We start from the raw sequence: 27,970 nt of genomic DNA on the forward strand, positions 1-27,970 counted from the left end.
TTTCTAACAAACTCTTCTCAAGCGATCTATTTTGCATCTGGGCTTCTTGGAATCTTCCTTCCCATCTACCAGCCTTGGTTTTTTCTTCTTGAATCTCTTGACGCCACTGCTCTGAGGTTTTTCCCAACCCAGCAGTTCTTACTGATAGACGTAGTCTCTTATAATCCGTCTTCAAGCTGTTCAGATCTTCCTCGACTTTGCGCTTCCCTTTTCTCAAGCCTTCGATTTCCTGCTTTTGAACATCTATGTCTAACTTTAAATTTACCTTTTCTTCCTCCATTTGCTCTATTTTCTTCTCAAATTCTGCATTCCTTCTTTCGAGGTATTGCTTTATGATTTCCAGCTCAGAAGGGACGACGCGCAAATGCTCCTCTATCGATTGACTATTTTCTGAACTTGGCCCAGGAATGTTGTCATTAATCCTCCTAACATGCCATTCGTTATATTCAAAAGTTGTCATTGGACCCACGGCTAATCTCTTCATTCGACGAGTCTGATTCCACGCATTGGCCATCTCACGAGCCTTCCTTTTGTAGCCATCATCCTTATATGAGAATTCACACTCAGCTAGGCCTTGAGTGGCAGGCACAAACTGTCTTGACCTGTACTGTCTTAACACTAGCAATGGGGCATAACCAACAGCTCCCCAAATCCCGAGCAACGGAACCCAGTCGAAATCCCCGCACTTATATAGGATCTCATCTGGAAGCAACCACGGAGCTCTCTACTCGATCTCTTCTTCTTGCAAATTCTGACAGATTGTTATCCATTTCTCCTCTGTAATATCATCTCTCCTTGACGCAGCCACTATCTCTTTCAACGGTGAATAACTTTCAGAGAAGACCTGATATGAAACCTTATCAACCTTCCAAAAGTGGCTATGGAACCACCCAAGTAATAGCTGCGCACATCCAATAAATCTACCCTCCCGTTCTTCGGTATGCACTTAATGACCTAAAGGTTTCTGCCAAAATCACCGGAACTGGCGTAACTCCCTTATCAAGTCGATCAAATAAATCAGTGACCGCCTCGTCAACATGTCCCAAAATCTTAGAAAACAAGATTAGACCATATATACTTAGAGCAAAGACGTCTACTTTTTTCCTCGCATCTGGGTGTGCTAAAATGAGGTCCTTAAAGCTTTTCCAATGAATACACCTACTATCCCCTTTTTGCTTAATCCGAGCTGTAACCCACTGCTCACTCATCCCTGTTATATTTATCAACTTCTTCAAGAAGGTCGGTACATTTACTGCTTTCGAATAAATTCTATCTACCTGAACCTTCGAACACCGAAGTAAAGTTGTGTACTCTTCTATCGTGGGCACCAAATCAACCTTCCCGAATGTGAAGCAACTGTAGGCCGGATTCCAAAACTGGGCAAGAGCTCGAAACAGACGCTTGTCTACCTTCATGTCAAGTAAATAAGGCAAATCCCCATAATTTAAATAGAATAACTGCCTAACCTCATTATCCCATTGATCCCAAATCTCCTTCAATTCCTGCAAGTTGTTCTGAGCTACGCTAACACGAGTGAAGTCCCATAACTCTGATACGTATCCCACGGCCAAACTATCACCTTTTTCGTGCTGTATCTTCTCAGACCAAGTCCGGACAGCCGCATTGTCTTCCACTCTATCAAGAAACCCATTTCCTATGATAAACTTTCTATATGACAACCGAATATGAACAACGCCTTTATAATGAAATGTCATGCAATTATGATGTCATGCAATCAAAACAAAAGAAACCCAAGTCAGTATCACATATAAAAATATAATCCAATATAAAATAATAAGAACACTTATTTAGGAATCTACTAGGGTTCGGTATAATTCTACCTAGGGCAAGCTCCTAAAGCTCACTATATGAGGTTTAGTTTCTAGAGTAAGGGTACCCGAACCAGTAGATTCCTCGATCCTCACTCATTATAGGCTCATATGGATCGAGTTCAGTTCAGGGGGACACATTTCCCTATGGCTGCACGGAGATGAAAATCTCACGAAGACATAGGTACGGATGTATCCCGGAAGCGGTCCACTATCCTGCACGGAGGTGAAAACCTCACGAAGGACTAGTTTCTCGCTCCCACTTAAGGGTAAAATGCAAAATGCAAATGCAAAGTTGCCAAAGTTCCATGATAAAACATCAATGAGTGCAAAGGGAAAATTTTTAAAAACTTTTTAATTTTCAACACAAAAACAAATATAACCAGTTTATGGCTCGACTCTCTAAAATCCCCAGTGGAGTCGCCAAGCTGTCGAAACCCTTTTTTTGAAAACAAAAGTTTTAGTTGTTGACTTAAAAAACAAAAACTGGAGTCGACACCGATATTTTATTAAGGTGTGATCGGCCCACCTTAAAAATAATTTCGGTCTGCGAAATTTGAGAAAACAGGTCCGGGAGTCAGTTACGCACGAGGAAGGATTAGCACCCTCGTAACGCCCAAAATTGGTACCAAATTGATTTTTTTAATGCCTTGGTGTCGAAAATTTGAAAAGATTTTAAAAGGAAACTTTTATTTCATGAATGGATTAAAATAAAAAGACATTCACATTTCAAAGAAATAAAACACCACACCCAGTGAGTTAGGGCATAATGTTTTTAAATCTTCAAAATACCCGAATATTGCCTTTTGCTTTTGAAAATTCTTATTTCGAGAAGAAAATATCATGACCAGTAAGTTAGGACCCAACATTTTGAATTTCCGAGAATAAGTTTTTATTTAAAATTTGAATTTATTGCAAAACAAATATTTGGCTTTCTAAACTCATCGAAAAATAATCGCGATCCAGTAAGTTAGGACACGATCCTTCACGAGAATCATGAATGCCAAACATTTTGGAGATTTGTAAAAATATGATGATTTTAATGCTTGGATAAAACCAAAATATATTTCCCGAAAGGTATGTTAAAAGTTAATGAATAATATGAAACCCAACTTTAATTTCAAACATATATGATTAAATATTTACAAATATATACAAGTTTAATATACAAGGAATTCACAAATACGTGCATGCATATATTTGACACACATGTACAAGGATACATATAAAAAGATAGAATAGAATACATCAATCAAAATAAAACTAAAAAATGCGTGTATATGTATTTGAAAATCGTGGAAAAAGGATAAAATACAAAAATATGTATATATGTATATATTTACAAAAGTGAAAAGAATTTGAAACTAAAATATAAAATACACATTTTAAAAAAAATGTTTAGTATGTAAAAAATTTATGTGTGGATTTATAAAAAAAATTTAAATGTGTAGGTATATATTAGAGAATGCATGTATGATTTAAATTATAAAATATATGGAATAAATATGTTACAACAATGTATATCTATATAAAATATAAATGCACGTAAAAGTATATGAAAGGTATGCACATAGAATGATAATAAAATATATATGTAAGGTGCATGTGTTTACAAAAATCGTTAAAAAAAGTGTATGCATATATTATTGTAGAGAATATGCGAATGTGAATATATATATAGTACGGGTAATAGTAATTCCTATAATAATAATAATAATAATAATAGTAAATACATAATTAATAACATATAAAAAAACAACAAATTAAGCATTAAATTAAGAATAAACAAAGTTTTGAAACCCAATTTAAAGATGGAAACTAAAGAAAAGGTCCAAATTAAGATGCGCACAACAGTAGGAGGACCAAGGTGGAAATTAATCCATCCTCTCAAAACACTGCGCAACTAGGGACTGAATCGAAACGCGGATCAAATATGCAGCCTAATTTAAAAAAAAACAAAAAGGTTTAATTTGGGGCGCATTGCAAAAGGGAGGGATCATTTTCGAAAATCTCCCTTCTGACGTCAGAACGCGCGGATCCTCCCCTTCGGGTCGGGTCACCGCGCGGGTCAAGCCTGGCTAAAACGGCGCCGTTTTGATCCGTTATTTAAAACAGATTTTTACCTTAAAAATCATTTGAAATCAAATAAAAGAAAAAAAAACTAAAAAAACCCCTGTGCTAGTGTTTTAAACCCAGGCCGCCCCAACACAATTTCGCCTCAAGCCTTGGCCCTCCGCCGGACCTCCGATTCGAGTGCGGCTGGGCTTCATCGGCGAAGCTTCGAAGGTAAACCCCTCACCCTTCTTTTGTATTATTTCTTTTTTTTTTTTTAAATGAAATAAAAAGAATAAAAGCCTATATTAAAAAAAATGGTTCACCTTAAAAACGTAGGTGTTTCTTTCAATTTCCTTGTGTATTTCTCTGTGTATTTTCGTTAATGCAATCTCCGTCCCTTATTTTACAGATTTAATGGCCTTTTATAGGCCGGAAAGGAAAAAAATAAAATAAATAAATCATATATTTTGCTTGTTTTTCTCCTCCGGACTCTTTGAGTCCGTATTTGCAGGTGAAAGTGGATCAAATGGCGCGCGTGGGGTGGTCGACTCCGTGACGTGCGGCGCCTGGGAACTGCTGGCGGCGTCGGGGCAGACATGCGGCTAGGGTTCTTTTTGTTTTTTGTTTTGCTTTGGGCCAGGGCTATTTTGGGCCACTTATTTGTTGGGTTAATACTATTTTCTTTTTTGTTTTTAAACCCAGGCCGGTTGGGCCTTATTACATACATTACGTAACTCACCACTGTTTTTATCACATAGCACTTACTGCCAATGTAATCCCAACTTGGACGTTCCTAACCGAACGCTTCCACTTTCAGTTTACCTAAAAGTTTCTAAAGCTTAGTCGACTGTTGATTGATTCATCCAATTTAAAACCAGAGTAGGTCCTTTAAAGTCCCCACCCCCCAACGGCCAAAACAACCCACATTCTCAATTCAAAACTCTAATTAACCCTGCAGTTTTTTTTTTTGGCCATATGATATAATAACATTGTTTCTATTAATAAAAACTCCATTACAGAACAGGCAATATAGTGTACGAAGAGATAAGAGAAAGCAAAAAAGTAGACAATAACACCCAAATACGATGCTAATTTAGCCTTAAAAAATTCTAGCGGCGGTGTGGGCAAAAAGTGACCAAATAGTTGCCGCGAGAGCAAGTAGCAATACTGGTCGGATCATCGTAAGCATAAGAATAAGCTTTAGGACAAGCAGTCTTGAAAATCTTCGAATACGCCGTCGGTTTACACGACTGAGGACTGCCGAAGCTGCCGGTACAACAATATCTCGGTGAATTAAAAGCGAAACAAGCGCTTTTACAAGCCACCACTTGTTTATTATTCCTCACTTGTAACGCGACGGGGCACATTAAATTCAAGTCACTAACACACCCGGCGTAGCTACATTTACCGGCGCCTTTGAAAGGTGTAATGGACATAGCGATGTTATAGCCATCCACCAAACTGACGTCGTAGAAATCTTGTTGTTGGCCGAGGGTGATTTCCGCTAACGTAGCGGGTGGGGTTCCGCCGAGCCCGTTGCAGAATAAGGAACCGCCGCAGTCACCTGTCGCGCAACGGCCGTGACCCGAGGCGTCAAAGGAACAACCGTGTCGACCCCAGAACCGACCGGACCATAACGGAGGTAGATTCATGGAGTAGGCTTTGTTTGGTGGGAGTTTGAATCCACCGCGGGCTAAAATTGGCTTGCCGGCGCTGGGTTGAATCCCTGGCCAAACTGGATGTGAGCATTTGTTGTAGAGTGTTATCGTCGTCGCTGTTTAAACAACAAAATCAATTATTCTTAAATGTTGTGCAAAAATGTATGTTTATTTCAGTATATTGGAGAGTAAGAAATTAATTAGTACCTGAAATAGGGAAGAAAAGAAAGGCGAAGAGAGTGAAAATTATGATTGATCTCCACATTGTTGTTGCTTCTATGGCTGTAAACTATGGAAAGAGCTTGAAGTGAGTGAAAATGAAAGCTAACAGAGATGAGTGATGATGAACATTTACTCAAGGATAAACTATGGTTATGCTATTCTTTTTATAGATATAAAAAAGGAACTAAACTAGGGTTGTTTTGGCAACGAAAGTAGGGTTTGGTTACCAGTTCTTTGATTTCTCTTTTGTTGTGAAATGTGCATCGACCTGCTCCTCCTTACTACTGTCCGGGTCGGGTTTGAATGGGATTGTCAAAATTTTAGATCCATTTATTAAGTTTGGATTTGGTGTAAAAAGTTTAAAATTTGAGTTGATCAAATCTTTTTGAATTAATTTTTTAAAATATAATATATTAAAAGTACTAAAAAATACATATTTTTTTATAAATTAAAAATAAATTAAAAAATATTTATACTTAAATAATATTAAGGTGTAATTTAACAAGTAAATACCTTTAAAATAGTAATAAAATTAACAATAAAATAAGAATTATAAAATATACAAATAATAAAAATAAAATAGTAGTAACATAATAATAAAATGATAGCAAAATAGTTATAAAACAACAAGAAAACTACAAGAAAATAACAAAAAAAACCTTTCTCGAGGCCTTGACTATTTTTTAAGCTGACTTTATTCTTTTGTCCAAGTTCATTTTTGAGTCTATATTTTTGCTTGAATCCTATTTCTTTTCTGACAAGCCTTTGAGTCAAGCTACATGGACAAGTCTAATTACTATAGTAAAGAGTTTTTTTAATTACTTAATTATAAAAAAAATTTATCATACTAGTGTCTTTTTCCCCTTTAATTCCATTAATTTGATAACTTTTATAATAAGAAAATAGTATTCACATAATAATAAATTTAGTTGGTATATGTTATGGTAATTAAATTTTGATTCTAAATTAGGGTTGAGTGGCTCGCTCAACTCAATTGGCTCGGATTGACTTAATTAGATTTAAACAAAAAATATATATATCTTTGCTTGATTTATTATTTTTATTTTTATTTTTTAAATTTTTTTATAAAAAAATTCCCAGCACGTGAAACCTATGATGAAGGCAACGCATTATAAAATTATATTTTAACATTTTAATTTGATAATTTAATTTTAATCTCTTTTTTAAAAAATATTAGATTCACCTTTAGTGATGTGTCTGAAAAGAGTACATCGTTTGATCATCAAATATAATTTAAATATAAGCCAGATTTCAGATGTACGGCAGAGATTGTTTGTCTGATCAAAAGTGGGGTGCATGTGTAACGCTCGTGGATGATGCAGACCACACACGTTAACAAAAATAGATCTACTCCTCTTAATTTTACTTATTTTAAAATACTGAATTACAAATAAAATTTTTATTATTAAAAATAAAAATGTGATAAATTTATTAAAAAGAATAAAATAATTTAAAGTTTACTCTTCATCGGACAAAGATACTCCATCTGAATTGTTGTCTTGTATTGAAAAGAACATAGATCTCAGGTTGCCTTTAAACTTAAGTTAATGTTGTTAATTAAGATTAGAAGTAGTAATTAATAGTACATGGACCTTAAGCTAACAGACAGAAACGGAAAAGGGTGTGGGAAATCTGTCACATAATTGAAATATTTTATATTTATTTTTATCGGATTTTGGACTTAATTTAATTTCTCTCTGAGATTTTCGAGAACGCGTTAATTAATGATCCCTGTTTTTTTTATGACCATTGTTTAATGATTATAAAAATGACATGGTTTCTGAAATTACGGTTTTTTTGTTGATTAAGACAAGACTTGTTGTCAACTTTCAGGATGTTAACAATCGTGATTTTTTTTTTTGCTGATCTTAATCCATTGAATATCATTGATATGATACTCTAAAAGAAAGTTTATTTTAGTTATTAAAAATACAAGTAATTTAATAATTGTATAATTTTTTTTATCAAGTTTTGATGGAAAATGATATTTTTTTTATGTTTAGGTGTTTAAACAAAATTAGTTAAAATGTTTTACTAAATATATTGATATTAAGTAGACAAAAAAATCATATTAAAATCACTTATTATTTTACAATATTAGAAACAACAAAGATGATTGGTAGTTATTGTATTTGGACAATATTTATACAATCCATACATTTTACACAATCATATTAAAATAATCGAAAATCAAAAGAGTTTCAGAAGAGTCTTTTAGTTGATTTGGACATGAATGGATAAATGAGTAGTGAAACCCTCTAACTGTAGTGATTAGTGAATGGAGGTTTGCAATAACTTGTTAAGCTAACACCTCTAAAACAAAGAACGTATTGATGATCAACTTTTTTTACAACTGATTGGGAATGAGATATGTAGAATAACATATCTGACCGTGCTTACAAAATTACTCTCTTTGCCAATATTTATGTACTCTTAAATATTTATTTTCAATTTACTTGTGTAAAATGATTTCTTATACAACGTTATATTAATTGAAATATGCTACTTGACAAAATTATTCAGAGTGTGCCATAATTATCACCAGTTTACATATTGAAAATATATAGCATAAGTATCACTAAGAATATAGTTTACAATTGTATTGATGCACTATTAGTATTTATTAATTTCCACAATGTTAATATTTACAAATAATGAACTTAAGAAATTTATTTATTTAAATTTTCAAAAATATTCACTAATTAATTTCCACAATGGATTTTTTAATTTATTGGTAATAGTGCTTTATTTTAATAATTTCACTCAATAAAGAATAAAGTATTATAAACAAATAAATACTTAACAATAAAATGTGTCATGCTCTTATTTATCATTTTACATATATCAACATTTAACTATCAGTTAAAATTTACTAAACACTTTGAAATAAACAATTAATAGAATCAGTTGGTCAAACCAGCCACTGCAATCAGTTATCAACTATCAGTCAATTACCAAACAATGCCAAAATAAATTTCGAGATAATCTATACATTTTATGTAAAGTGAGAGTCCAACTTAAAAAGATTATTGTATTGAGACTAGACTTTATTATGGGCCGGGCTGGGTCAGGTGATCTGCCCGAAAAGTGGAAGGGTTTGGGAAAAAATATAGGCTTGGGCTAGGCCTCAGGTAAGCTTTTTTGACCCAAGTTCGGCCCGCCTCGAACTATATTTGCAACAACAAAAAATGTTGTTGTTTCCACTATTTTGCAGTCATTCATTATTATATCGTTGCTATTTTGTTATTGTTTGGATGTTATATAACTCTTGTTTTATTGTTAATTTTGCTACTATTTTAAAGGCATTTGCTTGTTAAGTTGCACCTATATTAGAGTTATTTAAGCATAAATATTAAAAACTTTTTTAATTTGTTGAGAAACATTTATTTTAATGTAATTGACGTATTATATTTTTAAATTTATTTTTATACAAAAATAATAATATAAAAAAATTTATACGGGTGGATTTGGTTTAGATTTTTATAATTTTACCTGGGCTGAATTTGTACAAAATTTTAAGTTCATTTTTTGGGTTAGGCTGAGTTTGAATCTAGAAAATGAATCTAAAATTTCAACCCGACCTATTATCACCTCTAATTGATACGCCAAAATTAGCTCATAAAATAAATGGTCCAGTCCAACCCAACGAAAACAATGGGTTCAATTATGAATTATGTAATTAAATTGGACTAAGAAGTAAAAAAACCAAGTGTGGTCCAGCACTTGAAATATTGTTGTTGGTCCAAATTCCAAAGTGAGTAAATAAGAAGGATCGGGTTTGGAGTCGGGATCATCAAGCCCAAACAAGAAAAAGTAATTTAAAATATTTTATGAAAATTAAAAATATTTATATACCGAAACAAATAAAATTAAAGCTAAAATTAAAATTTCTCTCTTGTTGGGTAATTTGTTTAATAATATAGATAAAAATGGAAGTGTACATTAATAGTTTTTTTTTCCAAAGAAAATGACATTTATTCTAATTTAATACAAAGAAGGTTTGACTCCTTTTATAAATTTTTGGGTATTTTTTTTCGATAATTTTACTGTTGATTTGATGCCAAGTTATCTCAAATGTTTCGAATAAAAAATTTAATTCAAATATTTAACACTGTAAATTTTTATAATTAAAAAATTAATGTGATAATTTTAAAAATAACCCTTTCCAATATAAAAAAAATTAAATTACCGTGATGAATTAAAAAAAAAAGTTACAATTCATTTTGTTACTTTTTCATTCATTAATATCTAATAAGATGATTATGACTATTTATTAAATATAGAAATCATCTTATGGAAGGTGATTAAGTATGCATTGAATATTAATAAATAAAAAATAATAGAGTGAAATCAAACCCGATTTAAAAGAGACATTAAAAACATCTACATTAACATATTGGATTAATTAACAATAAAGTTAGAGTAATTCGAAGTCAATTTGTTTAGAAATGGTTAGGAGCAGACCACTTGACACAAAATTCAACTTTTAGACATGGGTAATTCTGCGCCCGATGTAATCGAAGTAAAAGGTTTTTCAAAATTAGTGTGATGATTGAATCAGTTAAGTCATCGATTCATTGGTTTAACTTATTCGATAGGTTCAGTTAAATAAATTATTCATATTCATAAAAATAAGAATATTAAAAAAATATATATGGTTCAACTACTTGATTTCAATTGATTTTTGCTCGTTTCAATCGATCTGTACCAATTCTTAAATTAATAGATCCAATGCCTTTCTTGAGACCAATACCCCTATTGATCTAATATGATTCAAACAAGCATGACACAAGCTATAAGAACAACAAAATAGTGGTTGCATAAACCTACAAAGTCGAGATAAAATGAGTAACCAATCACCATGCATAACCATGACACGAATAGTTCTCTCTCGCTTCCTAAACCTTGACATGTGCTACCATTTATGTTGAGCTTAAATTTGTCTTCACTACATATAAACCCCTTTTATTGATCTAAAAGTGTTTTTGAATAAACGGTGGTCGTGGTGCGATGAAATCTTTTACTTTATAACTATAGTAACTAACCTCGTCGTCAACGCTGTTTTAATTAATACGCTTAAGTCAGGTTACTCTAGCAAGAGATTTCAGCCCACAAAGCCGGTCTTACGCCAAACCAACAACACTCATCAGCAAAATACATAATAAAACAGACGTAAATTTTGAGTGAAGTAAGTACCAATCGATTTACCATCATGCAAAGTGATGTATGTACACAAACTGAAATGTCTAGAAAGTACCTTCAACCAAAAGCCAAGTTATCATCATCATAATATTAAAGATTTATTCAGAGCATGCATGCATGGGCAGTAGTTGTTTGAACTGATGCAGCCTTACTTTCTCTTTGTATCTCTCAAACATGTCCTTACATTTTGCCCCAGCATCAATAGCTTGTAATGCATGCAACATAGCACATTTAAGCTTCAAACTTTGTTGTCAGAGGGTGAAACAGATGGATAGAGAAAAAATATATTTCTTTTTGAAATGATGAGTACCTCATGATAAAGAGTGGGAGGAATTGGGCGATCACATGAGGCTTTAACTAAAGCATGGAGAAATAGGGTTTCAGCTGGTCCACCTGCTCCTGCCTGTTTTAACTTATAAATGTAAAAAAAATTGGGGGTTAGTAGCAGCAACCTCAAGTGTTGTCAATTTTCTGAACCTGCAAATCATCTTCATATTTCACTTCTCTTTCTATTTTAACATTAGACAAGTGAAGTCATTTAATTGGGTTAGATTACTATTTGAGGCTTGAACTTGGTAATTTTTTTAATATTAAGGTTTGAATTTTTTTTTTAAGTTAAGTTCTGAACTTGGTAATTTTTCTATGTTGGAGCCTGAACGTTTTTTTTTATTTAAGTTAGGCCCTGAACTTGGTAGTTGTTCTAACATTGTGGTTTGAACTTTAGGGTTTTTAAGGATCAACTTGGACAAAAAAAAAATTCAAGTCCCAATGTGGGATCATTTACCAAGTTAAGGGCTTAACTTGGATAAAGAAAAAGTTCAAACCACAATGTTAGAACAACTACCAAGTTCAAGGCCTAATTTAAAAAAAAAACGTTCAGGCTCCAACATAAAAAAATTACCAAGTTCAAACCCCAAAATATGAGTTAACCCCTTTAATTACCTGCTACAAAAATTCCCCCTTTTCTTTTACCTTCAACTTACTCCTTGTTTTTTTGTCTATATTAATTGAACTTGACAATTCTTCCTATTTTAATTCTTAAATTTTTATTTCGTTAAGGTATGATGACGTGACACTTTGAAATCATGTCACATTATCACATAAAATCTAAAAATACTAAAGAAATTATAAATATATATTTTAAAAATTCACGTGATGATAAGGTCCAATCTTAGAATGTCATATTATTGTATCTTAACATATTCTAACTAACTAGATAAAAAAAAAAACTTAGAGACCAAGGTGAGAAGAGTTATCAAGTTCAAGGACTAAGTATTACTTTATCCCTAAAAAAATCCAATTATAATTTTAGTCCTGCTATCATATAAGAAATTTGGATTTAATCTTATCTCTACTATAATTTTACTTGATTTGGTAATTCTTAATGTTATTAGGACTTTGAAATCGATAGTATTTTTAAAAATTTTTTTTTTCTATTAATGTTATCCAATTGTATCGTCAGAGTTACGTGAAGATCTAATCAATCATGTTCAACCAATAATAAATTTACATGTCAATTGGTCGTTTAATAATTTTTTTAAAATTTCACGTCTAAAATTTAATGGAAATAATTAACAGTGTTATCAAATTGGATATATTAAATAATGTTAATAAAGTAGAGGATGAAATTATTTAATTCATGGTTAGGAGCTAAAATACTTTAGCTTGAGTCCCCACATATGGTTAAGTTGAAGTGATGAGATTCATTATGGACTTACCCAAATCTCGTTTGGGCTAGTGTTTGCTAAGTGCTATATGTACATAGACCTTGCAGGCTCAGTTAGTGTTTTGCACATAAAATTCATTCCTCTGCACTTTAATATGCTGCATTAGAAAAATAAAATGCTTCTTTTGAAAAAGTGGTCAAATTTTGGTATTGGTCCTCATACTATGTTCAAATTAGAAACTTTATAGTAATACAAGATAATTTGGTCCCTCTACTTTTATACCCATACTATGATCAAATTAGAGATTTTATGTCTTTATAGTTTATCAAACTAGTTCACATCGGTAACTATTCAAGTTAAAATGCTTATACAGGTTTTTCTAAAAAATATTTTTTTTAACGAAAAATGTTATGTCAACATGATAAGTTGGGAAGACGTGTATGAATAGGAATTATTAATGGTGTTGCCTATTTCAATTAACTAAGTACATTGTAAAAATAAAAGGATCAAATCATGTGAATTTAATATAGAGGCACTAAATCCCATATTTGAACATACTAGAGGGACTTAAAAACCATAAGTTGACCTAAAAAAGGTTAATTACCTTCATTCAACAAATATTTGGTATCCTTGTATGTAATTTGAGCAAGAAAAGAAATAAAATCTTTCATTAATTAAAACAATAATATAAAAATAAATTGCATTGCATTGCTTCTATTTAATTATCATTCTCATAGTCAAAGGTGATGTTAAGAAATCGGTATTGGAGGAGGAAATAAAATTTTAAAAGTTTGGGAATAAAGATAAAATGTGTATTCAAAAAGAACTTAAGTTACATACTTGGCAATTGTGATGGACTAAAACTGATATTGGTCCACTTAACCAAAGGTGGGACCAAGTCACCTAGCAACTGGATAGCTACCTATTGCTCATACCAATGCACGGAGTGGTAAGGAGTTTGACACTCTTTTTTAAGTAAAATACTGAGTTGAAGACCTGTGTAGAAAATAATTTTGAGATAACTTTGGCTCCTAATTTACTAGTTCAACCCGACTTAACTCTAAATTTATTGAATTAATAATCTTTTGGCTAAAGTCTTTGAGAAGGTCCTTATATTGATAGTTAACATTAATTGTCTAAAAAATGTCTTGAAATTTACTTTTTTTCAATTGCAATTCAATTCTGAACAAAATATTTCATTTACAAAACTATAAAAATTTTAAAAGTATTAACCCTATTAAATAGTAAATGTCATTTTTTATACAACAAATGTTAACTCTATCTCAATTTGGCCTTATTTTATTGTTTTTAATAGTATATAGACTAAATTGATCCATTTAAAAGTAAAAGAACTAATTTGATCAGGTCCCTATAATAAAAGGACCTCAAGGATACATTCACCTTTTATCTCAGTGGAAAAGTTTTATGGTAGGTAAAACATGTAAGAAAAGGAACAAAAATTCTCTAGAACCCAAATTCCAAGTCAGTTCAACATCAAAGTTTTTGAAATCAAATTCCCCATTTTTTCATGTCCCTTATGCTTCAACGTCATCACAGTCTAAAACCTATCTATTTCAGAACCATTTCATTGGGGGAACCAAAACAACCCTTTATTCTGTTAACATTAATCACTTTGTTTCTAATGTTGTCTTAACCTTAAATGTTTTGTTTTTTCATTTTTACATAAAAGAAAGTTGATTGATCCAATAACATGGTCCAATTGCATTTTAAGGCAATTCCCTTCTTTCATATCCCCACAAATTTTCCCCTCATTGCATCCCCATTCCATGTGATGTAACATCACACAACAATAACAGTTCCCATTTTCCAAAAAAAAAATTAAAGTATTTTACAATTCCTTTCTAAATTTAAAATTTATTCATTTCACTTTAAATTTAAAAATTTTATTAAATTCAGACTCATTACGAGTTAATTTTTTAGTTTATATTAATAACAAGTAAATTATTTTTTTAATTTTAAAGTTTCATGCTTATTTTAAACGAGGTTAATAATTAGACTTGATTAAATTTTTGAAAATAAAATACATTAAATAAGTTTCAAATTTGGGAATAGTACTGATGGCACATTTTAACAAAAAAAAAAAACCTACATAATCTAAACATGACCCAACATTTCTAACATTTACCTACATGGCAAAATAAGTAAATTTTTTTAAAAAATATCCCTCCATTGTTTTCCGTTTTAGCTCTTCAAAGGAAGGAACTCAAAGAACTGATAATCAGGACCACCAAGGTTAGCATTCCCCGGGGCGGTGGCGATCGATATCTCGTTTTCTTTCTCGTTGGAATCATCGGAACCGTCATCGTTACCGCTACGAAGAGGGAAGAGTTGTAGGGTTTGTGAGTCACATTCTCCAAGTGTAGCCTCTTGGTTTCTAACAAAGTTGAAATCAAAGACATTGGCATTGTTGTTGTTATATCTGCATGGTGATTTAAAGATATTATTAAGACCATGATGAGTCTTAAAGAGCTGTTGGTGTTGGTATTGGTGCTTTGGGTCCATTGGTCTTATTGGTGGCGGTGGGGCGACGGTGGTGACAGTGCTAATCGCTGCCGTCGTAGAGGTAGGATTAGGGCTAAGAACAGGTGATAGGCATGAGTAAGAGAATTGCATTTTGTGCTGCCACGTGTCATTCCTTTCGACAAAGTTCTTTCTTTCCTGTAATTCTCTTTCCTCGAATTGGATCCATCCATCTGCTCTACATTCTGACACTGCTGCTTTTGCTGCCATTTGTATTGAAACAGATTCCTAATAATAATAAAACAAATTACATATGAATATATTAAATACATTTTAACAAAGAAAGTACATAAACTATTTTCCTTATATAAATAATAAGGTAAAATTACACCTGGAATTACTAAACTATTCATAAATTTATACTTTTTTTCATTCAACTTTTAAAATTTATAAAATATTCACTAAATTATTGAAAAGTTGTGAATTTCTGTAGTGAGGTAAAAGTGTAGTTTACCTAAATAATACAAATTGTATGTAAAGCGACGTGTACACAGCTTCTGGTTTATATTAGAGAAAGCCAAGTTTACATTCCATTCAAATCAAAAGGACAAATGGTCCAAGAGTGATAGGCTGGATTTTGATGACAAATTGTACTATCGAGTGAGCCCAGTCTTTTCACTGTCAGTTATCCCATTTTACGTAGAAATATATATAAATTATATAAAAAATATTTGAATTAAAAAAAGGGGTTGGGGGGGGGTGCTCAAATCAATACCTAGCCTGAAAGCCATGAATGCAAATGAAGCACATCACCCAAAAAAAACCAGCTAGTTTCATAACAGCAGCCCCGACAGAAAGGAAGGAATGCAGCTTTTAAGCTCTTTTCATTTCCCAACAATACTACTACCCCTTTTCTTCTTTCTTTAGACATTACATGAACTATTTTTTATATATTATATATTATGTATGTGTGTATGTGTTGTATATATATAATATGAACAAATAAAGCCTTGACTTTAAAGTTTAAAACTTTTCACTTGTGTTAACCTAATGATGGTTTTGTTTATTCAGTTTTGCATGGTAATTTGATAGATTGTATTATTTTTAGTTATAATTATAATTTTGATATTAGGAGTCGAATTGTATTTTATCTTATATTATAAATAAATAAATTAGTCATAAGTGATAGAAGATAGAGTAAACTAATTTTTTTATTAAAAATTTCATCCATTTGGAATAATCATATAGTGACACATGGCATACCATTATACCCCATGTTAAAATACAATGGCCAACTTAGAAATAAATGAAAATTTTAACAAAAGAATCAGTTTACTTTTTTATCTAAAATAAATGAATGAATTAATTTATTTTTTAATAAAGAGAACTTCTTTTAGTAAAGGACTTCTATGGTAATTTTACCAATTTTTTAACAAAATCTTTTACATGGGATAATAATGAATTGTCTATATTGACCATGAAAGACAGAGAGTGAAAAAAGAAAGAAAGAAAAAGAATGGAGAGGATATTAGATAATAGACCTCTGCTAGTGTACTGCAGTTTATAGGGAGTGCCCAGTTTTTGGTCTGTTCAACTTCATAACCTGTCCTATTCGTCTCTGTAATAAAAAAACAAAACAAAACAAAAAAAAAGAATGTAACTTTACTCTCTCTAACAAACAAATACAATGGTGAAAACCAGAAAACAAATATATATTATTCTAATTAGCAAATAGAATAGTAAAGCAATTGTAAAAAAGATGAACAATATTTTATGTTTTTTTGTTGTCTTTTTTTTTGTTCATGTACCTGAATCTTTTCTTTCAAAGTTGTCGGGATGATCATCTTGAGTTGATTCCATTTGCCGGCGGCGTTTTTGACGTTCCCTTGCTTTATGGTTTTGAAACCAATAAAAAACATTCTTCCCTTCTATCTTACCGTACCTACGAAGCTGTGCTGTTATGTGTTGGATTTGGTCGGCCGATGGTGTCCGAGTACCTCGTCTATAAAGCTCTTCCAGTGTACGTAACTGCTCGGGCGTTGGGTTCCATCTCGAGCTCACTACAACAGCTGGTTGTGTATTGAACTCCCTCTTGTTTTGGTCTCCCATACCTATAATATAAGACCATCGTGTTTATGTATAGTCATGAAAATGAAGGAGACTTAAAAGGAGACGAAGACGTACTTAGTGCAAAGAAATCGGAGCCATTGATACGGCTTAAACAAGGAGAGTTGTTGTTTGGCCTAGGGATTAAAGGCCTAAGTTTCCTACCATTAAAGGAATCAGGCATGTTGAACTCAGCACCACCATCATTATAACCCATCATCCACATCTTTTGATTTACCTAACAAATATCCAAATTCTATATACTTTTTAGGGTTTGTTTGGAAAGAAAAAAAAAAAGGGTTTAATGAGCTTTTACACTCTTACACACTCACTCACTTTTAAATGAAGCATGCGAAGGGAATAGTGGTGGTAGAGACTTGGTTTTAAACGAGTAAAACTTATATATATATAACAAGAATTGAGGGTTTTAAAGAGAGAGAAAAGGATAGATGAGGAGAATACAAAGGGAGGGTGTTAGTGTTGGTTTAAGAAGGAACAAAGAGGAAGAAACATGAGGTTGACTAATGAATAAATGCTGTGGTGGGATTGAAGAAAAAAAAAAGGCCAAAAAAGCAAAAGAGAAGGAAGGAGGGAAGGGGAAGGGGAAGGGGAGGGGGCAAAGGGGAAGCGTGGAATTCTGGGTGTTTTTTGGGAGTAGGGAATGAAAAAGGACGTGACAAGGGATGAAAGGGTTTATCATAAGGCTCTCATAAGAAAAAAAAGAAAAAGGCTTTTCATTTATTGTTTTCGTCTCATGTCTCGTGCTTTTCATACATATTCTCAATCCGAACTGCCCCTCTCTTCCTTCTGCTTCTTTACCCTTTTCTTTGTCTATTTTTAACCTCTTCTCTCTCTCTCATGCATTCACATGCAAATCCATGCATGTACATCACTATGAGTACACCCTACATACATACATACATGCATGCGTATTGTTTTCAAATCATGTGTATCCCAAACTCCCAAGTATAAATCATCATCTGTGTCTTTTCTTTAAATCATGTGAGTTATTTTCAAATTGTTCTAGTGTGGCCTTGATTATAGTAAGATTAGTACTCTGATTGTACTCTTATCATAATTATTCATTGTTTGTGACTCTACCTGTAAGCTAGTGTTATAAGTTTAGATTTCTTGTACTCTTTAAATTCATTCATATAGATGTGTATGAATAACTATATGTAACGCTTGGTGCGGTGCAGTCTGACTAGCACGTATTGTTTCAATAATAAAACGATGCAATCAACTCCCTTTTTTTACACCGGTTGTATTGACCTATTCCACTCAATTTCAATCACATCAGCTAGTGTATGGATAATATTAAAAAATATAAAATTCTCATATTGTTATGGTAATAAATGATAAAACTTTTATTGGAATATTGTGCATGAATTTTTTATATTTGAAATTTATTTAATATCATTAATTTGATATTGGTAAATATTTTTTTTTAAAAATAGATAAATCTAGAACAATGCACCAAAATATACCGATATCAATACACACCGGTTCCAGTAGATAAATGATGCGTCCACAGGTGCGGTACTGACTACCTTGACTTGATGTACCAAACTCCTACCTTCTGTAAATAATGTGTGGGTTGTTTGTAAATTTTTTCTGGTTTGACTTTTACTAGTTTGAATTGTGCTGCTTGATTATTGTCATCGATCAGATGCTTCGATTCATTCATACATGTGTATAAATACTTATATGTATGTAATGCTTGATGTTTTAAGTTAAACTCCCATGTTTGATAAATTATATGTAGGTTTTCATCAGGCTTATTTTGACTTGAATCCCACCATGCGTGGGTTTGACTTGAATCAGATAAGTATTATTTACAAGGGCGTTAACCATTAATTGTTCCTAGTTTATTAAATCTTAATTTGTTATTAAATCATGTAATAATATATACAAAATTAAAAGAATAAATTTACATGACGTGCCATCGATAGTCTATAAAATTATTTATTATTAAAAAAATAATAATTAAGCTGTGTACTGACATGCAGACAAGCAAACAACACATAAACACAAAATTGAAGTTGAAATGTTTACATAAATACAAAATAACTATATATCTTTTTGTTTGTTATGTAAAAACTATCCAAGGATTATGATGTATCATCATGGTTAAATATGGATATGTGGCGTTCCCTTTGCATGGCCGAAATGTTAATAATGTACTTATAATATATATCAGAAAATTTTTTACAGTGCCAAAATTTTGGAATCTTCCTTCTTCTTCTTTTTTTCAACTTTTTTGCCAAATTCCATCATTCAAAAAAGTTGAAAGAAAAAAAAAAGAAATATTTATTCTCTATTTTTGGATTGAAGAAATAATGGTATAGCCCATTGGTCATTATGAAGAAATGATTTGAATTCACCAGTTATTGGGGGGATACCCTACTGGACCTCCTTTTATATATAAATCCAGGGATATATTTCATTATTGATTAATTATTACTAGTTTCTCTATGATAGTGACTTAGCAAATTCCTTTTTTTGTAATTAGGCTATAAGCCTTTTGCATATGATTGAAGAATGAAGACCATCAATTTTGGTGTACCATTTAAGGTATATGATTTCCCATCATGATTAAATTGATTAAGAAAAAAATATAGGTAAAAATATTACAGAGCCACATGAAGTTAAAATATATTTTACTCTCTCTATTAAAAAAAGTAAATAAATTAGTCACTGTTGATGTACAATGTCTAGTTTTTAACAGTAGAAGTTGATGATTTTTTTAATAGAATGACCAATTTACTCTTTGATCTAACATACGAGACTAATTGACCCATTTTTTGAGTAAAGACAGTGAAATGAAATCTATCTGTTAGTACTTAGGCCACCATGGTACTTCTACAAAAAAAATGAAAACCCAAACTTTAAATATATATATTAATATTTGTATATATACACAAAATATTAAAAAAATGCATTATCATTGTTAGAGATATTTATAAGTCTGAGTTATACCTATGTATAATATTACTATCAGTACTATATATAATTGTCTAAACCTAACCCAATTTAAAATATATGCTCAAAATTTTACCAAGTTGGCCAATAATTGGATATATCAATACACTATCCGCTAAAAATGTACTTACTAATTCATAAGAATTATAGATTGAGTTTTTTGCTCTTTAATAATTTAAGATTCAACAAAAATAATTATTTGATATATCGATTATAGAGTTATAAACTAAATTAAAATTTTTAATAAAATCAATAAATAAGTGATACTTATAACAAAATTTCAACTCGAATTATATATATATAAAAAAAACTCATGATAATCCTATCAACAATTACATTTTTAACAATATTTAAAAAAAGTATTTTTAATTAATTTGGAAAGGGATCATAATTCTCTACCAATCACCTTCCCAAAGAAAAAGTTAAGAAAATAAGCATAATTTAAGGCCTCTAGCCTTTAAGCCATGAAGCGTCATTGTCAATTTCTACTTTATTGACTCTTTCTCCGTATGAAAACACAGTTTCGACACAAAATTTGCCGACAAATTGATAACATTTGAATAAATGCATTATTATTTATTGAATTATAGTCCAGGTGATAAAAATTATGTAAAAATTGTATTTTATTTTGTTCCTATCACGTTTTGATTTTTAATTATCAATTTTTTTTAATTTTGAAATTTAATTTTTAAAGCTTATTATAAAATTTAATTAATTTAGATATTTAAAATAATTTATGTTAAAGTTTAAGAATTTTGGTTTAAAAAATTGTCATTTGAGATATTTTTATCGGAAAAAAATGAGTCTTTATTGAAAATCGGTTCATAACGTGGTACTTGAAATTATACCACATCATCACTTAAATTTGAAAAGAAAAACTAAAATTTAAAATTAATATGCAAAAAAGGAAGAAAGAAATTAAATTGAAAAATATAAAATTTAGAGATTAAATTTTATTTTATTCCTAACATAATTATTAAATGCTGACGAGACAATTGAAAAATGGTACAACCATTGTGTGGAAGAAAATAAAGAACCTTAGAATGATAACATATGAGAATAAAATAAAAATGCTTATTGGGGCTAAATATCTGGGTGATTAGCCATCCAACTCAACAGTTTAGCAATTTAAATTCAAGTTTTGACACTAATTTCTTAATTTTGGACTAAATTATGATAGATTAAAGTAAATGGATTAATTTTTAATTAAAAAATAAAAAAAGTTAAAATTCAAAATTAAACCATATTAAAAAAATAATTGGTTTTTATTTTTAATTTAAAAACAATTATATTTATATATTCAACTAATTTTTACTAATTAATTTGACGTTCTATTAACTCGTCACATCAAAACTAGATTTAAATTAATATGATTAAAAAAAGAATTATGTTATCTACTTCCGTTTTCATCTCAATGCTATGTCTTCGTCGACATTCTCCATTCTAATATCGTTTGGGCCTAAAGTTCACCAAAATAAACCTCTTAGTCAAGTTTAAACTCGAGTTTCATCAAATCTATCGAGAAAGGTTGACTCCATTCAAAAAAGTCTATGAAGTGCTAGTTTTAAGGAGTCAACAGATCTTTTAATAAGTTGATATTATCCCCGAGCAAGGTTTTGACTCTCTATTCCATGGAAAGCTTGAATGCTACACTACACTACACTACACTGTGCGTAAAATTATAAAAATAATCAATGTTCTCCAATATGATCATTTTAAATCTTTATATTTTTTAATTTTTTTATTTGACATAAACAATATCTGTTAAATTCATTAATTAGCTTTTCTTTTGTAAGTAATATGTTAAAATAATAAGCGTATGTAATAATAATATATTTGATGCATATAAAATTTTGAAAATAGTAAACTTTAATTTAATGAATTTAATGACTATTATTTAATCATGATTGAAATTTTAATATTTAAAAATATAAAAAATTAAAAACAATCAAGTTAAAATATAATAACTATATCTACGATTTACATAAGGAACTAATTGCAAAATATAAGAAAATAAGTCCGAAAACTCCAATGGATAAGAGAGCATCTGGAATGATGACGTCAAATTCATTCAATGAATCTAAAGTAGGAGAGAGAAATTTTCAGTTTTGATCGAAAAAAAAAAAAACCTGTTCATTTGATTTTTTTATTTTGGTTTAGTTGAGTGGGGCAGGTTGATCCGTTTTGACCTCAGTTTAATTGATTAATTTAATTGATTATTGATTTTTGAATTTTAGAACTGAATCGACAGAAGAAATTGACCTTTTTATATTAATTTAAAATTATTTAAAATACATTTATATTTTATAATATATAACATATACATAACTATATAAACCCAACCAAATAACGCAGATTAATGGAAAAAACTGACTGAATCAAAGTCTGTTTGATTTGATCGATTTTTCATGCTAAAATCAATTAGGTTGGTTTGGAAAAAAATTTGAACGAATGAACAGATTATAATCTAAAGTCTAAAGTAAGTGCCAGAAAATTATCTAAGCAACTGACGAAAAAGGGATAATTTATTCAAGGCAAAAGGATGTTTAAGTTCATAACATCAGAAGCAACAAGCATCAAGTAGAAACAACTAATGCTAACTACACTCTTATTACCATGAATCATTTATTAGAGAAATGAGAAAGTAACATTAGAGAAGAAGCAGGAATTAGTTTTTGTTGGCAATGAAAAGGCCCCATCTCTGCTCCCCAGATCTGGTCCTAATCAGCTTTGCCTTCCATCCCCCAACGATATCGTCATAGTCTTCCTGAATATTGGAACAAAATAAAGGATTGAAGTACCCATTAGTGAAGGGAAAAAAAGAGAGAAACATATAGGGTTATCAAAATGATGACAAAATGCTCACCTGAGAAAAGTCGGTGATGAAGGTATCCTTGTCCTTCTCAACTTTGTCTAATTCACGCTGCAGAACTTGTATGAACTGAAAGCATAAGCAAACCGTTCGTTTATTAGCTAGGGTGGAAAGCTCAACCGGAGACTCTTTTATCGGAAATTGCTATTTTCTCGATGATTTTCAAATTGGTACACAATCTCTATTGAGGAGAAGCCAACTCTGTCGGGCGACGTCTGCAAATTATCATAAGCTAGGAGCTAGTGGACCCCTTGACGAGTAGGTATTATCCTCGGAAGTGGTCTCTCTCTCGACTCCATCAAAGAAGCCACAGATTCACAGAATAAAAATGCCTCGGCAGATGCTTGAAAAAGTGAAATATACGCAATGCGCATGGTCATTCAGCAAGAAAATCTCATATTTGTACTTAGTGAGATTTTAACCTATTCCCTATAACATATGAGGCATTGTTGGGTAAATAAGCCATCAACATTGTCACCTGTAAGTGCCTTATATGATATAGGGCACGGATTTGAATCCAACCATGTGCGTTGCGTGTATGGTTCACATTATCAAGCATTCCAAAGAGGCAATCCCTTTCTGTGAACCACCACCAATACCTTTGCAGGGACTCAAGCTTTCGACAAAATCGAGATACAAACTTTCACCAAGGGGCAATACTAGACATGTTGAGTGCTTGACCCAAAGTTCAATCCTCAACAATCCCAATTAGAAAAAGCTAGCAATTCAATTAAGTGTGACTAACCATTCATTAGCAGATAGCATATTATAGCTATCGAAATAATTCTTGCCAACATTGACCAATCAGTTCATAATATTACAATCACACGAAAGAAATAAAAGGGTCGGTTTATCTGAACCTGATCGGTTCGATCCTCTGCAATGACCTGATCAAAACCAGCATCCTTAAGCATCTGTATAACATTATGGCAAAAACAAGACAGAAACGGTAAGTCGTAATGTTAGAATTTTGTTAATAAAAAACAAGAATGTGACATGAAATCAAGAAATGGTTATTAAATTGAACAATCCAGACCTGGCCATAAGCTTTTACAACATGGAGATCATAGTCTCTCTGCTTGATGTACTCTGCAAATTCAGCCGATGAAGCTCCTGCGCTTTTGCAGTAATCACTTATAAGAACTTTGCCCCCTGGCTTCAACCATTTGTAGAAATATCTAAATAGTGCAGGCTTGTCCTGAAATTCAATTTACCATTAAGCTTTACTGTAGAAATTTCTGATGTTGATGCTAATGCTAAATCTCTAATCCATTGAATCTTAATTAAACCATCTTTTAATTAATATTGAAGGTTAATTGCACCAGAAATTCACAAATTCTATTTTTAAATTGATCTCTAAACTTTAAAATGTTATAAATGTTCAAATTGACTCTTAAGTATTATCTCTGGGTTTAACATAGAGCATATTTAAAATATGTGGATCAAATTTTAAACACCTTCATGCAACTTGACAGTAAGAGGGCTATTTCCTCTTCTTTTTAACACATCAGACCCAAGCTGTTATAGGTACATATATGTTTAATATCTGACCACTTAAGCTGACATTTAACACCCAAACTGACATTTTGGGTGACAGAAAACTTGACTGATAGATACTTATATTTTGAGGACTCAATTAAAATGTTAAATTTGAAGCCTAACTTGGAATCTGAATCATACTTACTTGAATGTGTAGAATCGTGTCACGGCTGTAGATAACATCAAAGCTGTTATCTGGATAAGTCTTTGTAGTGCAATCAGCAACTTCAAATTCCACAGAGCAATTGAGTCCATTGGCTCTTTCAAGAGCAAAAGATATCATATTTATGGACAGATCGATGCCCACAACATAGACTCCAAATTCTTTTGCCATATAAAAGTCACCTCCACCTATGCCACAGCCAACATCTAGAACCTTTTGGCCAGGCTTTAGATCCAACTTCGCCACAAATTCTTTCGTTGTTTCTGCTCGAAAACATGTTTCATTTTAGGAAGAAGACCGTGTAAATTAAAACAAATATGCAAATATAGAGATTTGGTTGAAGAGGTAATACCTATTCCTCCAGTGCTCACAAATCCTTCACCAAAGGTACGCTCATAACGAAGTATGCTATTAGCTTTGTACTGAACAGTATCCAAGAACCGCTGGAATCCACCATCATTATCTGAACTGACCTTTTCCCAGATCCAGCAAATCTGCATTTGCAAACAATTCGGTAGAATCTTGTCCATATTGTATCCAATTCAGAAAAATAATGATAACAAAATGAAAATCGATGAGTTCATGTTTTGTTTTTGCCTGATTCTGATTCTTTTTGTGCTTAACATAAGCACTGATGCACTTGTAGCCAACTAAAGAAAGTTTAAACGAGTTTCCTGAATCATCAGTTGCATGACATTCTTTGAAGACCTGCATTAGAATACATAGCCAAACATCTGTTTAGTAAAACAATACCTCATGCTGTTTCATATACATATTTCAACCCTCAGAGCACAAACCTGTGTGTAAAATCTTGGCTCACGGTAGAGAGAAGGGTCATGCTTTTGCTTGCAGTCGCCAGATTGATCAAAACAAGCCTCCCTGAAGAAAATATGTCCTCCGACTTTCAACCATTTCATCATCCCTTGGGCCAAATTCTCTACCTGCATTTAGTGATGGTTAACACTTAACAATAGTTAACTTGTGAAACTGAACCAAGTTTTTCTCATAATTACCTCTTCATCTGAGAGATACATCAGCAGCAAATTTGAGAATATCAAGTCCATTGATCCTTCTGAAATATCCAAATCTGGGGCAGTCGCATCGGCACAAAGGAATTTGATGTTCTTATAATGTCCATTGATGCTTTCATTCTGCAAATAAGGATATATCCAAAGTGAAAAATCTAGTCAAGTCCCTTATGAAATAGCAATCTAAATAATTTCTGTCAGCTGTTGAGCTTCAATTACCTTCTTGATAACATCCTCAATGAAGTCTAAAGCTATAACACTATCAGCCTTCTGAGCTAATTCACCGGTAAATCGACCAATGCCAGCTCCTAACTCCAAAATAGATTTCCCTTCATATGGCGGGAGCAGGGAGAGCACCTGCGTATATCAACAATGAACAATTAGGAATCTAAAAATAATTATTGAAGGATAAACGTAAAATACAAAAGAACAGCAACACTTAAAAGGTAATAATTAGCATGGATGTATATTTGAGTCTATCCTACTATAATTACAACTGAAATTATTCATAAATAGAAAAAATTAAATATAAAAAAAATAGTCGAAAAGTTGACACTAAGAATACGTATATATAAATAAAAAGCAACAATTCCTTTAATTGCTTTGAAAAAAGCAGAATCACAAGGCACAACTTTTTTTCAGCTTTTACATCAAGCATTACCTAAAGTTAGTGCTTAAAAATCATATCTTTTTTTTTTAATCCAAGACCAAATCATTTCCTCTATCTGTGGTTGTTAGATAAACCAATTATTATGCCACTACAAATGAAGAAAAACGACATCATTAGCATAATTACAGAGTAATCATCGTGCCACACAAAACTTAAAGACTATTAGCAGCCAGCATGTTATCGAATTTTTGTGTTATGTGTCATATATATTTTTTCGTGGCATAATTATCTTAATTTATATATTTAAATATATGCTCTCTTTTTTTTCTTTTCTTCATATCATTCCTGTTCTTGATCTAGTTTTAGTTATTTTTCCCGCTTTAATTTATGTCACTTCTTTCGTAATTGGCGCTGCATTAAATGAGATTTTTCTTTGATAATATTTGTAGTATCGAATAACTAATTACTCATTTAAAAGTTGGATAAACTCAAACAATATAGATAATTAAGGAAAAAAGGAATTATAAGCTGCGATGACAACAATTCAACAAAATAGAAAACTGAGCATCAACATAAAACAACTAAAATCAAAATAAAGCTCAAAATGAGATTAATAAAAAGATCAACGAATATAAACACATACTGGTAGTGAAAAAAGATTAAAGAAAAGGAATTAAAATAAATTCAAAATATCAATGAATAAAAAATTACTTCGAGTCGGTCTTCTTTGTCGAGATCTGCGTCCTTGGAATCAAGTATCGTACCATCCTCTGTTAAATCAATGGAGTGCTCCATCCAGTAGTTCTTTTGAACCTCACGTTCACCTGTTATCATTTTCCAATTAATCAGTTCTTTCTTTTTTCTTTTACTAAAAAGTCGATCAGATATCAATGCTCTTACAAGTGTTTGTTAAAATTTGTCAATCGATTTCGATTTTCATTCTTCCAATTCCGATAAAAATGCAATTAAATTTTCAGATGGAGCTTAGAGGTCTCACCGTTAGTCGCCATGGTTACCGGAGAAAGATCGCTAGTAAGCTTTTAAGAGTTCGATTTTTTTTTCTTTTAAAGAAAAAAGAGAGCGAAAAAGATTTAAAATCCCTCAACGGCAAGACGAGATCTTGAAAACGACCTTGATCTGCTGTTTTGGATCCTTCCTCGCTGCTGCATCACACACTAAAATGCAAAATAATTTGAGCTACGATTACTATTGGAACTGCAAATTGAATTGTGTTGTGTTGTGTTGTGTTGTGGAAGTTTAAGGCCATCATTTTTTTATAGAGCCAAGAAGGACAATTTCGTCATTTCATATGAGTACTATGCATCTCAATCTAAAAAGCGAATTAATACCATTGGACACTAAGTACATAATTTAATTGTTGTAGATTAAATCAAATATTGAATTAATTATTCTGTTAATAATTTTATTTATTTTAATAATAAAAATTGATTTATATATATTAACATGAGATATATGTAGCATTTTATATATCATTGTTTAGTTATTTTATTAGTTATATCAGTTTTTAGTAATAA

At 31.4% G+C, this 27,970-nt stretch overlaps 3 protein-coding genes and 1 long non-coding RNA gene across 4 annotated transcripts; 1 reads left to right on the plus strand and 3 right to left on the minus strand.

The window, feature by feature from the left end:
- Positions 1-3,759: 3,759 nt before the first annotated feature.
- On the plus strand, positions 3,760-4,726 carry LOC107931056 (uncharacterized). The gene is made up of 2 exons (XR_001693103.2): positions 3,760-4,115; positions 4,396-4,726. It is a non-coding gene; the product is annotated as an uncharacterized lncRNA (long non-coding RNA).
- Positions 4,727-4,863: 137 nt separating this feature from the next.
- Positions 4,864-6,069, minus strand: LOC121224444 (thaumatin-like protein). The gene is made up of 2 exons (XM_041107775.1): positions 5,750-6,069; positions 4,864-5,658 (listed from the first exon to the last, which is right to left on the minus strand). The coding sequence occupies exons 1-2, from the start codon at positions 5,805-5,807 to the stop codon at positions 4,994-4,996; spliced, it is 723 nt and encodes a 240-aa protein (XP_040963709.1). The 5' UTR covers positions 5,808-6,069; the 3' UTR covers positions 4,864-4,993.
- An 8,607-nt stretch (positions 6,070-14,676) lies between these two features.
- Positions 14,677-17,985, minus strand: LOC107930962 (WUSCHEL-related homeobox 1). The gene is made up of 4 exons (XM_041107776.1): positions 17,320-17,985; positions 16,944-17,246; positions 16,677-16,753; positions 14,677-15,423 (listed from the first exon to the last, which is right to left on the minus strand). The coding sequence occupies exons 1-4, from the start codon at positions 17,465-17,467 to the stop codon at positions 14,857-14,859; spliced, it is 1,095 nt and encodes a 364-aa protein (XP_040963710.1). The 5' UTR covers positions 17,468-17,985; the 3' UTR covers positions 14,677-14,856.
- Positions 17,986-22,730: 4,745 nt separating this feature from the next.
- Positions 22,731-27,690, minus strand: LOC107944617 (phosphoethanolamine N-methyltransferase 1). Its single transcript, XM_041107777.1, has 12 exons — positions 27,433-27,690; positions 27,147-27,259; positions 26,045-26,182; positions 25,811-25,948; positions 25,595-25,738; positions 25,395-25,505; positions 25,150-25,291; positions 24,780-25,060; positions 24,132-24,293; positions 23,956-24,009; positions 23,090-23,164; positions 22,731-22,990 (listed from the first exon to the last, which is right to left on the minus strand). Exons 1-12 carry the CDS (start codon positions 27,443-27,445, stop codon positions 22,892-22,894), a joined length of 1,470 nt encoding a protein of 489 aa, XP_040963711.1. The 5' UTR covers positions 27,446-27,690; the 3' UTR covers positions 22,731-22,891.
- Between the last annotated feature and the right edge of the window lie 280 nt (positions 27,691-27,970).

This window comes from Gossypium hirsutum, chromosome D12, assembly GCF_007990345.1.
Source record: "Gossypium hirsutum isolate 1008001.06 chromosome D12, Gossypium_hirsutum_v2.1, whole genome shotgun sequence".
Lineage (NCBI taxonomy): Eukaryota > Viridiplantae > Streptophyta > Magnoliopsida > Malvales > Malvaceae > Gossypium > Gossypium hirsutum.